Raw genomic sequence first — 11,183 nt, forward strand, 5'->3', positions numbered from 1 at the left:
CTCCCCCGGGCCCCTCCCCCGGGCCCCCAGCCGGGGCAGAGCAGGTGGCGGCGCTGGAGCCGGGCGGGGTTTGAACTTGACTCCGCGGGACTTCGGTCCCGCCCCGCCGCCCCGCCCGGAGCCCTAACGGTCCTCCGGACACGGACCCTGCGCTGCCGGGCAACCGGGCCACCAAAACCGGGAGGGGGGACCCCCGACCGCAGAGCCCCGCTCGCCTGGCGGGCGTCAGGGGCGGCGGCGGCGGGGCCCCCGGGCTCAGGGACGGGCGGGGTTCGCGTTTGTGTGTTGGGGAGGATGCTGGGGGTGTGGACGGGGAGGCTGGGGTTCGGCCGTGAGACCCCCCTTTAGAAAGAGGCACCCAGTGCCCCCGCCCCCGAAAGGAGCAGCGTTGGTCTTTGTTCCCGGCCCGCCCGGAATAAACTCCAGATGCGCGGCCGCCGCCCGGCTCCCGTTTGGTTTTCTTCCAAGGCCGCAGATGGGCACCGCGCGGCCGGCGGCCTGGGGGTGTCGGCGGGCGGGAGCCCGGCCTGGGGGCCCGGGACACGGTGCCCAGCCCCCCTGGGGGCCGGGGGTCCCCCCCCGTCTCCCCCGCTCCAGAGCTTTTCTGGGGTGTCTCCCAGTCCCCTCAGAGCTGCGCTGGCTCTGGGGACAAATGGCTTTTGTCCCGTTGAGGTCTGTGTCCCCTCCACCCCCCAGAGGGGAAAGTGGAGGAAGCCCCAGCCCTGTGTGGCCGCAGAGGGCAGGAAGAGCGCAGCGGGCTGGGCCCCGCGCCTCAGTTTACCCCAGCTGGGAGGGCTTGTGTTTGGGGGGGAGGGCCTGCTCTCCAACAGTCAGGGGAACCCCATGGCCATCGCCCCCGCCCCCCAGCCCTGGGCACTGTAACCGACTCGGGATTCCCTCGAGGGGGGGGATCTGGGGTCACAGCCATGAGTCACCCGCCTCCGGAAGTGAATGAGTCACGGGGACCTCCCCTCCTCCTCTCGTCCCTTCCCTCGCTCCCACACCCCCATTCCGGACTCCTGAGATTGGGGGGGGCTTCGCCATTTCCCTGCTCCCCAGGTGGGCACAGGCTGCATGTCCCATCTTGGCATTCCCCAGCACCCCCCTTTGCGCCCCTCTTCAGTGCCCTTTTTTCTCTTTCCCGGACTCTGTCCCCCCCTCTGCCCCGCCTTCGGCTCCTCTCCAGCTCTGCGCCTGTCCCTCACTCTCTGGCCACTGGCAAGGCACGTCCTCATCTCTAAAGCTCCTCCATGGTGACTTGGGGCCCCCCAGGACCTGCTGTGGGTGTCCTGCTGCTCACAGTAACACAGGAGACACCCCTCCCTCAGCATGCACCCCGCTCAAAACCACAACTCCTGGGGGAGGGAGCTGGGGTGAAAGGTCACCCCTGTATCCCAGAGATGCAACAGTGATTGTGTCACCCAAGTCCCCAAGTTGGCATAGGAGAGGAGGGACCACCTGAGAACCTGTGGGGGCAAAATTTCTAAATACTTGTTCTGGAATCTTCCCTGCCCTGCCCTTCCCTTTTCTCTTCTTTGCTTTTTTCTCTTTGATACCAGTTCTAGAGCCTGAACTCAGGGCCTAGGTGCTGTCCTTGGAACTTTTTCCGTTCAAGGCTGGCGCTCTTGTCTCTTGAGCCACAGCTCAACTTCTAGCTTTTTGCTGGTTCATTGGAGATAAAGAGTCTCACAGACTTTCCTCCCCTGGCTGCCTTCCAATTACAATCCTCACATCTCAACCTCCTGAGTAACTAGGATGTCAAGTGTGAGCCGGAGACTCATACACACACTCTCTTCTTTTTTTTTCTTGTTTTTTTTGTCGGTCGTGGGGCTTGAACTCTGGGCCTGGGTGCTGTCCCTCAGCTCTTCAGCTCAAGGCGAGCGCTCTACCACTTGAGCTACAGCGCCACTTCTGGTTTTCTGGTGGTTTATTGGAGATAGGAGTCTCATGGTCTCTCCTGCCCGGGCTGGCTTTGAACCTCGATGCTCAGATCTCAGCCTCCTGAGTAGCTAGGATTACAGGCGTGAGCCACCAGCGCCCGGCTCACACTCTCTTCTTAATTTCTGAGATAAGTCTTTTTTTGTTGTTGGTGGTGGTGGTCGTGGGGCTTGAACTCTGGGCTTGGGCCACTGTCCCTGCACTCTTCAGCTCTTCAGCTCAAGGTGAGCTCTCTACTGCTTGAGCCACAGCACCACTTCTGTTTTCTAGTGGTTAATTGGAGATCAGAGTCTCACAGACTTTTCTGCCCAGGCTGGCTTTGAACTGTGATCTTCAGATCTCAGCCTCCTCGGTAGATAGGATGACAGGTGTGAGCCACCGGCCTCGGCCTGAGATGTCTTATTTTAAAAGTAGCCCAGGCTGGACTTGAACTTGGGTCTTCCTGCTGTGGCCTTATGAGGGCTGGGATTGTATGTGTGCATCACTATACCAGGTCACATGAGTTCTGCATTTGAGATGGACACAGAGCAAGCCTGGAGGGGAGGGTCAGCACCCCACCCCTCAGAGGCACCCTGACCCCTCCCCCGCTCCGTTGCAGTGCTGTGCACGGTGCTGAGTCTGTGTGGAGCTGCAGCCCAGAAACAAGAAGGTGAGCCTGCAGGGAGCACTCGGTCCCCACCTGGAGGCTGGGGGCAGCGTCCTCCCCGCGCCCCTCAGCCCAGGGAGGACACAGGGCCGCCCCCTCTTCCCCCTCCCCTGGGCCCTCCCTGGGATGGCGCTGGCCCCGCCCCTGCCCCGGCTCCTCACCTGGTCCCGTCCCTGCCTCAGGCTGTGCCAGGTGGTGTCCTCGGAACTCCAAGTGTCTCAGTGCCGACACCTGCCGCTGTGATGCGGGATTCAGTTCAGTGGAGGAGCTCATCACCAGCCCGGACGGCAGCTGTGACGGTACAGAGGCCTGGGGTGCTGGGCACACTGGGGGGGCTAGTCCTACGAGAGTGGGGGACACAGGTCACAGTTGGGGTCCATCCCTGAAGGAGAGAAAAGAAGGGGAGAAACAAGAAATCAATGTGCATGGCTTCCTGTGGAGAAAGGACCTGGGTGGCCAGGAGTCTGTGTCCATCTGCCCTCGAACTAGGAGAGAGAGGTGCTGAGCCTCCAGCCCATCCCCTACCCTGTCACTGTCCACTGTGTCTAAATCCTGCGCGTCACCCTGAGAATTCAGGGCAGAGCTGACTGATCAGCCTTCAGGAATGGCCTGCTCCAGGTGCAGCCCAGCTTCAGAGTGCAGCCCAAGATTCTTTCAAAAGCAAGATCAGCCCCAGTGCTGGGGGTCAGGTTGGGGATGGGGGAGTCTCCTTCCTGAGAGAACTCACACCTTTGGCCTGTGTGTTGCAGACATCAACGAGTGTGCACCACCTTTGAGGACGTACTGTGGGAAGTTTGCAGACTGTGAGAACACAGAAGGGAGCTACTACTGCACGTGCAGCCCAGGATACGCACTCGAGTCTGGGGACAAAATATTCAGGAACGAGAGTGAGAACACGTGTCAAGGTGAGACCCCACCCTCCTCCCCATCACCAAGCGCCTAGAGCGTGAGACGGGCTGGACAGGTGCACGCGCACCTGCACTGAGTGCACCTGCACTGCTTGTGCCCGATAGCGGGTTACCCAGCAAGCACTGCACAGGTGGGCATGGTGGTAATCCCGGCACTTGGAGGGCCAAGGCCAGAGCACTCGTTATTCCAAGTCAGGCTGGGCTAGCTGCAGAGGAGACAACTAGGGGCAGGGGACTTGCCTAGCAAGTGTGAGGACCTGGGTTCAATCCCCAGTGCTGCTAAATCAAAAACATTTTTGGTGTATGACATGCAATAAGATTCGTTGTGATTTTTTTGTTTTAAAAAAGAAGGAAGGGGGGCTGGGAAGGTAGCTCAGCGGTAGAGTGCATGCCTTGCAAGCATGAGGCCCTGGGTTCCATTCCTCAGCACCACATAAACAGAAAAAGCTGGAAGTGGCGCTGTGGCTCAAGTGGTAGAGCGCTAGCTTTGAGCTGAAGAGCTGAGGGACAGCGCCCAGGCCCAGAGTTCAGGCCCCACGACCAGCAAAAAAAAAAAAAAAAAAAAGAAGGAAGGATTGGGGAAGAGGGCCCCTAGATTTTAAGGGTAAAAGTAAAAGCAGTAGTCCAGGGGCATGCTCCGGGGCGGGGTGGGGCTCGGGAAGGGGCGTGGCTCCGGGGAGGGGCGTAGCTCCGGGAGGGGGCGTGGCTCGGGAAGGGGCGTGGCTCCAGGTAGCTGCTTGCCCGAGCGGGGCCAGGCCGGACCCCAGGACAGAACGAACAAAGTAGCCTTGTCGTTGGCCCCTTGTGTGACCTTTGACAAGTTACTTGACCTGTCAGGGCCTCAGTTTACCTGCTTGTAAAAGGGGAGCGACAGGACACTTCCTCCTGACACGCCTGGGAAGTCTCCCTTAGCGATGGCGTGCTGTTGGAATTGTGTGCTGGTTCTGCTCTTGTGTGATTTAAGCGCTGGTCAGGAAAGGGCTCTAGCGCCAGGCCACACCCCTTACTGCGGAGCCACGCCCACCACGGTTCCCGCCCCTACAGCCCCGCCCCACTAAGCCCGGCTCCACTAAAGCCACGCCCCCAACCGCTGGGCCAAGCTCCCGTGCATTGAGCGGACCGTCATCACTGAGCCACGCCCCTGCCAGTGGGCCAAGCGTTAAGGATGAGCCACACCCTGTCAGGGAACCCTAATTCCAACTGTGAGCCCCACCCCACCCGTGGCCACGCCCTATGGCTGGCCTGACCCAAGAACACGCCCACCTGGGGGTCACTGGTCAGCGCCTGTGAAGGAAGGAAGGACTGGGGAGGAGAGCCCGCTCCTGACCTGAGTGTCCTCCAATGCCTGGTCCCCAACTCTCGGAACCCCTCACCAAGGGCCACTTCTGGAAGTTCAAAAGCCCCCCTGCCAATTTGCGTCTCATTTGCACCAACTGAACGCGGGGCTGCATTCAGGATCCCGTCCTGGCCCGGGATCGCCTAGGCGCCGCCTCCGCCCCCGGGGCCCGCACGGGCTCAGCCTCACCGCGGACCCTCGCAGCCCCCCCTCCGCCCCCACCTCGATGGTCGCAGCCGGGAGACCCGGGACAAAGGAGACCAGAGGGGCGGCCACCCCAGGAGGGGCTTCCAGCACCCCCTCAGCTGCTGGCCCTCTACAGTTCCTGGTCCGGGTGACGGCGGCCTCGCAGCGGCCCCAGAGGGCGGTGGGCAGGTGACCCTGACCCGCACCTCACGGCTGAGTGAGGAGGAGGTTCCAGTCTGGACCCCAGAGCAAGAGGAAGAAAGGGAAGGTGCCGCGCGGACCTCTCCTGGCACGGAAGCTGATGGACTCGCCGAGTCCGGGTGGGAGTGAGGAGCAAGTGACACCAATGGCGCAGGCCTTGGGGGCCGCCCGTCCTCCCTGCCGGCTGCCCCCAGGCTCCTCCCCACCGTGCAGCCTCCGGGACGTCGGGGTCCAGTGGGCAAGAGAGAGTCGTCCTGCCCAGCCCCCAGCGTTCCGCCCCGTGGCATCAGGACACAGGTCGCCCCGGGCGTCCCGGTGCCTGGGGCCGCCGCCTTCGTCCGCACTGGGTTCCCGCGGGGCCTGGCCGGCCTTTGCTCCCCATCCACAGGCGCCCCGACACCCCAACACCCCTGCCCCAGATGGCGGCAGAGGTCACCTCTCACAGCAGGATCACCTCCATGGGAACGAGAGCCCAGAGGAGACCACAGAACCTTCCAGATGCCTGATTGCAGGAGACGGGCGGACCCCCAGCCTAGAGTCCGCCGCAACTGCGAGCCGCCTTCCCTGGCCTCGCACGCGTGGGCGATGGAGAGCCGGGCCCCGGGGCCTGCAGGGGCTGCACCCGAGCGGTGCTGGGGACCCAGGCCGGTCTGTCAGGCCGGGCCCAGGACTCAGATGCCAGGCAGCGCTCGGGGGGTGGCGTCTTTGCCACCTGGGGAAAGAACGCGTCGTTCCATTTCTGAGACGAGGACTTCAGCCACAGCCAGGACTGCCTCCGGCAGGAAGTCCAGCCCCATGACTCCGTTTCCCCCCTGGCATCAACTGTGCACCGAGCCCAGCAACCTGCTCGGCCCAAGTTCCCCGGGGCCACGTTCCTGGCGGAGGTGGTGACGCTGGAGGCCCCCGGGGGCCGGCACTGGCGACCTAGAAGCGGGGACGGTGACCGAGGGCCGCATCTGACCCTCGGACTTTGTCCTCAGACGTGAACGAATGCACCTCCGGCCACCACAACTGCCACAGCTCCGCCCATTGCCTCAACAAAGCCGGCGGGTATGAGTGCCGCTGCCGACGCGGCTGGAGGCCGATCCTGGGATCCCCCGAAGGCCCAACGCACACCCAGTGTGAAGGTCCGCAGCTTGCAGACTCCGCCACTCCAAGGGACGGGGCCGGACCACGCCCACCGCTTAGCCACGCCCATCGCAACCACGCCCGTTGGCTACACGCTCCGCTCCCATGCTTAACCACGCCCACGACTTGATGTTCCTCGCTTGGCCACGCCCCCTCATCTAATCGCGCCCCGCTTGGCCACACCCCGTGCGCCCTGGCTGGACCCGGATCCCGGGTCCCGGGTCCCGAGAAGAGCGGGCACCGGCCATGGGGAGACCGCAGGACCCGGGCCGCTGGTTACTAACCGGACGCGATTCCAGATGTCCCACGCTCCGTGCGCCCTGGCTAGACCTGGAGTCCCCGGGTCGCTGATTACGGACAGCGGACGCGAGGACATGATTCCCGATGTCCCAGGGCCCCGCGCCCTCCGCCGCCACTGCGGCTCCTCCGGCCCAGCGGCACCGCGACCACCTTGGGTTCCCGCGGGGCGGGGACGGGGTCGGGGTCTGAGCCGTTCCTGTCTCCGCAGACGTGGACGAGTGCCGCTCCGGACAGCACCAGTGCCACAGCTCCGCCGTCTGCGTCAACACCGTGGGGTCCTACAGGTGCCGCTGCCTCCCGGGCTGGCGGCCGCTGCCGGGGAAGACCGCGTGCTCAGGTACCCGAGCCCCGCCCCGCCCGCTCCCCGCACCCCGCCCCACCTGCTTCCCGTTCCCTGTCCACTCCCCGCGCCCCGCCCCGCACACCCAGACCCGTTCTGTCCCCGCAGAGGTCGTCTTCCCCACCTGGACGGCGCCCCCCGGAATCCACAGCACGGTGAGGGGCGCAGCGGGGTCGGGGTGGGGTGAGGCCCCTCGGCCGCCCCACGCACCCCGCGCGGGCCGGGCTCTGAGCGCCCCCTCTGCCCCCCAGGCTCTGGCCACCTTCTTGGAGGAGGTGCAGAATCTGACCAGAGACTTCCAGCCACACACAGCCCGGGACACAGCGGACGCCATCCAGGTGAGCAGGGCGTGGGGAGACCTGGGGGAGGGGTGGAGGGGTGCCCACTGCCAGCAATGGAGCAGGGCCCACATGCGTTGGTTCAGCCACACACTGGCAGTACATTGGTGGAGCATTTCACCTGGGGAGCGCCTGGTGGCACACACCTGTAGTTCCAGCTATTCAGAGACTATGGCAAGAGATTACTTCGGCCATGACTTTGAGGCCAGCCTAGACTTCGAGATACAAATAAGCTAGGCACTGGTGGCTCATGCCTGTCATCCCAGCTACTCAGGAGTCTGAGACGTGAGGATTGCAGTTTGATGTCAGGCGAGGCAGGAGATATCAGGCTGTGAGACTCATCTCCAATTAATGACCAAAAAGTCAAGTGGAGCTGTGGCTCAAGTGGTAGAGCACCAGCTTTGAGTGAAAAACCCAAGTGAGAGTATGAGGTCCTGAGTTCGAGGAGAAATGATTGTCTGGCACCTGCATTCTCTTGGTGTTTCGGGCGTGGACCGAGGCCTTCACACAGCCCTGTGATCCACTAACTCCGCTGCTCTGTCACCTGCCACCCGCCACCCCCAGAATCTCATCAAGGCTCTGGATGGGCTGCTGGAGGCTCCCGGGGACATGGAGAGGTTGGACCTGCCTGCTCGGCACCGCATTGCCACCCAGCTGCTCCTGGGCATGGAGGGCATGCTGAGGTCCCTGGCCCAGGCCTTGCCTGCAGGTTCTTTCAACTACACCTCCGACTCCAGCACAGGTGAGACTTCCTGTTGCCCAGCCACATCCTAGGCTCTATGGTTTGGGGTTGTGATGTATGTGTGTGGTCAGTTGTGGGGTTGAACTCAGGGCCTGGGCACTATCCCTGAGCCTCTTTGTACTCAAGGCTAGTACCTTGAACCACAGCGCCACTTCTGATTTTTGAGTGGTTTCTTGGAGATAAGGGTCTCACAGGGTCTGCCAGGCTGGCTTTGAACTGTGATCCTTAGATCTGAGCTTCCTGAGTAGCTAGGATGACGGGCGTGAGCCACTGGTGCCCGGCTAGACTCCTTTAGTTAACCTGGAGTGTCTGTGGTGCCCATGTCTCCTCAGCGTTGTTCCTGATGGTCCAGGAGCAGCAGCAGCAGCCGGCTGGTAACATCACCATCGGCCATGGCCAGGCCCAGATGACGCTCAGCTGGGCTGTAGCCACTGGAAATGAACCGTCTAGAAATGGTAGGGGTCCTCAGAGGGAGTCTCTCTGGGAGCGGGGTGCGATCTGGGAGGACCCAACAGCCATCAGGAGGGGCTGCAGACCCACGGTGGCTGAGCTGAGCCTGAACCGGGCTGCCCCAGGAGAGAGGCTGGGAGAGATTAAGGAAGAGCATAAGGAGAAAAGCCGGCATGTCTCATGTCTGTCCCCAGGCCCTACCGTGGCAGGCATCCTGTCCAGCCAGAACATGAAGAACTGGCTGACCAACACCTCCCTAGACCTGGAAGGGAGGCTGGCCTCGCTGGAGGAGACCTACGAGAGCCCTGTGCTGGGCGTACAGTTCAGATTTCTCTCCAGCATCAATTCTGTGTTTTTGACCAACACGAAGACAGGGGAACTCGCCTACCCAGTCACCTTCAACTTCTCACACTCCGTGAGTCCTGATGTTCAAGCCTACAGTCGGCAGGAAGGGAGCCCCACACCCTCCCTGTCCCTGCCTCCCCCCAATCTGCTCTGTCTGTTCAGACCTCAGGACCCTGGCACCGGTTGGGGCACCAACTGGGCTGCGCGTTCTCTGTATAAGTCAGTTCTTTATCTTTTATCTGCTTCCTGTCTTTGTCCAGGTGCCACCTTTTTTTTTTTTGGGTCGGTCGTGGGGCTTGAACTCTGGGCCTGGGCGCTGTTCCTCAGCTCTTCAGCTCAAGGGGAGCGCTCTACCACTTGAGCCACAGCACCACTTCTGGCTTTTTCTGCTTATGGGGTGCGGAGGAATCAAATCCTGGGCCTCGTGCATGCAAGGCAAGCGCTCTACCACTGAGCCACCTTCCCAGCCCAGGTGTCACCTTCTCACTGGACTGTCCAGTGTCTCTCTGTCTCTCATGCTTGTGTTGGTGCCTCATACTCCCAGTTTGCTTTTTTCACTCAAGCCTGCTGCTCTACCACTTGAACCATAGCTCGACTTGTTTGGCTTTTTTGATAGTTAACTGGAGATGAGTCTGGGCTGGATTTGAACTGTGATCTTTAGATCTCAGTCTCCTGAGTAGCTAGGCTTACAGGCGTGAGTTGCCAGTGTCCTGCTGCTCAGTAGGTATTCCTTTAGTTTGAAAAGTAGCCTGGACCTAAGGCTGGGGGCTCCAAGCAAACCTGTCTGACCAGCCCTGTGCAACCCACAGCGGGAGATGCCGGGGCCTCGGGATGAGGTCATCTGTGCTTTCTGGAAAGGGGAGGACGGCAACAGGAGTGGACACTGGTCCACAGAAGGCTGCCGGAAGGTGGACAGTAAAGATGGCATCACCATATGCCAGTGCCGGCACCTGAGCAGCTTCGCCATCCTCATGGCTCACTACCACATCCAGGTGAGCGAGGGCTGTCCCTGCCCCGTGGAGGCGCCTTCAAGTGACCCCACGCCCTTCCTGGTGAGGGGCCGGGGATGGGTGCAGCCTGTCTGTGTGCCAGGAGAGGACCCGGGAAAATAGGACCCGGTCTGGGGTGAGGGGACAGGGTCTGAGGATGTGGCGCCCAGCGCCTCCTCTTTGTCTCCCCCCGCCTTCCCCTAGGACCCGAGGCTGGCACTGATCACCAAGGTGGGGCTGTCGCTGTCCCTGGTCTGCCTGCTGCTCTGCATCCTCACCTTCCTGCTGGTACGCTCCATCCAGAGCTCGCGCACCACCGTGCACCTGCACCTGTGCCTCTGCCTCTTCGTGGGCTCCGCCTTGTTCCTGGCGGGCGTGGAGAACAACACCGAAGGCGGTCAGGACGTGACGCCCTGCCCGGCCTGCCAGGAGAGCTGGAGCCTCGAGGCCCCGCCCGTCCGGGGCTCCGGCCCCGCCCTCCCCGGCGAGGCCCCGCCCCCGCCGGTGGGGCTGCGCTGCCGCCTGGTGGCCGCGCTGCTGCACTACTGCTTCCTGGCCGCCTTCTGCTGGATGAGCCTGGAGGGCCTGGAGCTCTACTTCCTGGTGGTGCGCGTGTTCCGCGGCCAGGGCCTGCGCACGCGCTGGCAGTGCCTGCTGGGCTACGGCGTGCCGCTGCTCGTCGTGGCCGTGTCGGCCGCCGTCTACAGCGAGGGCTATGGCCGCCCCAGCTAGTGAGTGGCGGGCCCGGGGGCGAGGCTGGGCCCGGGGCGCTGGGGACCCGGGGGCTGAGGCCGCTTCTGCTCTTTCCAGCTGCTGGCTGAGCCTGAAGCGGGGCTTCCTCTGGAGCTTCGTGGGCCCGCTGGCCTTCATCATCCTGGTGAGCCGTGGACACGGACCCCTCCCACCCACCCCGCCCTCCTGCGCTGACCCCTCCCACCCCCGCCCTCCTGTGCTGACCCCTCCCACACCCCCTCCTCCCATCCCCTCCTGCGCTGACCCCTCCCAACCCCCCCCTCCTGCGCTGACCCTCGGTCCCTTCTCGCCCCCCAGTGCAATGCGGTCATCTTTGTGACCACCGTGTGGAAGCTCGCGCAGAAGTTCTCGGAGATCAACCCCGACATGAAGCGGCTGGGGAGGGCGCGCGTGCTCACGGTCACGGCCGTGGCGCAGCTCGTGGTGCTGGGCGGCACCTGGGTGTTCGGCCTGTTCCTCTTCGACCCGCACAGCATGCCGCTGTCCTACGCCTTCTCGCTGCTCTCCGGCCTGCAGGGGCTCTTCCTCTTCCTGCTGCTCTGCGTGCTCAACAAGAAGGTGCGGTGGCTAGGGGCGGGGCGGG

The 11,183-nt window shown here is 63.0% G+C and overlaps 1 protein-coding gene across 3 annotated transcripts in view; it reads left to right on the top strand.

The window, feature by feature from the left end:
• Adgre5 (adhesion G protein-coupled receptor E5) overlaps nt 1–11,183 on the top strand; it is a 15,033-nt gene that overhangs the window by 2,977 nt on the left and 873 nt on the right. Inside the window, exons 2-15 of one of the 3 annotated variants that reach the window (XM_013034235.1) lie at nt 2,537–2,587; nt 2,767–2,883; nt 3,334–3,489; nt 6,196–6,342; nt 6,852–6,980; nt 7,092–7,138; nt 7,235–7,321; nt 7,886–8,063; nt 8,396–8,518; nt 8,708–8,928; nt 9,668–9,850; nt 10,052–10,578; nt 10,658–10,724; nt 10,898–11,158. In XM_013034235.1, the coding sequence (XP_012889689.1) occupies nt 2,537–2,587; nt 2,767–2,883; nt 3,334–3,489; nt 6,196–6,342; nt 6,852–6,980; nt 7,092–7,138; nt 7,235–7,321; nt 7,886–8,063; nt 8,396–8,518; nt 8,708–8,928; nt 9,668–9,850; nt 10,052–10,578; nt 10,658–10,724; nt 10,898–11,158 (2,294 nt within the window). Of the gene's footprint in view, nt 1–2,536; nt 2,588–2,766; nt 2,884–3,333; nt 3,490–6,195; nt 6,343–6,851; nt 6,981–7,091; nt 7,139–7,234; nt 7,322–7,885; nt 8,064–8,395; nt 8,519–8,707; nt 8,929–9,667; nt 9,851–10,051; nt 10,579–10,657; nt 10,725–10,897; nt 11,159–11,183 lie in introns of those variants that run through there. The other 2 variants (XM_013034236.1, XM_013034237.1) reach the window with 2 other exon arrangements.

The sequence above is a fragment of the Dipodomys ordii genome, unplaced genomic scaffold, assembly GCF_000151885.1.
Source record: "Dipodomys ordii isolate 6190 unplaced genomic scaffold, Dord_2.0 Scaffold184, whole genome shotgun sequence".
NCBI lineage: Eukaryota > Metazoa > Chordata > Mammalia > Rodentia > Heteromyidae > Dipodomys > Dipodomys ordii.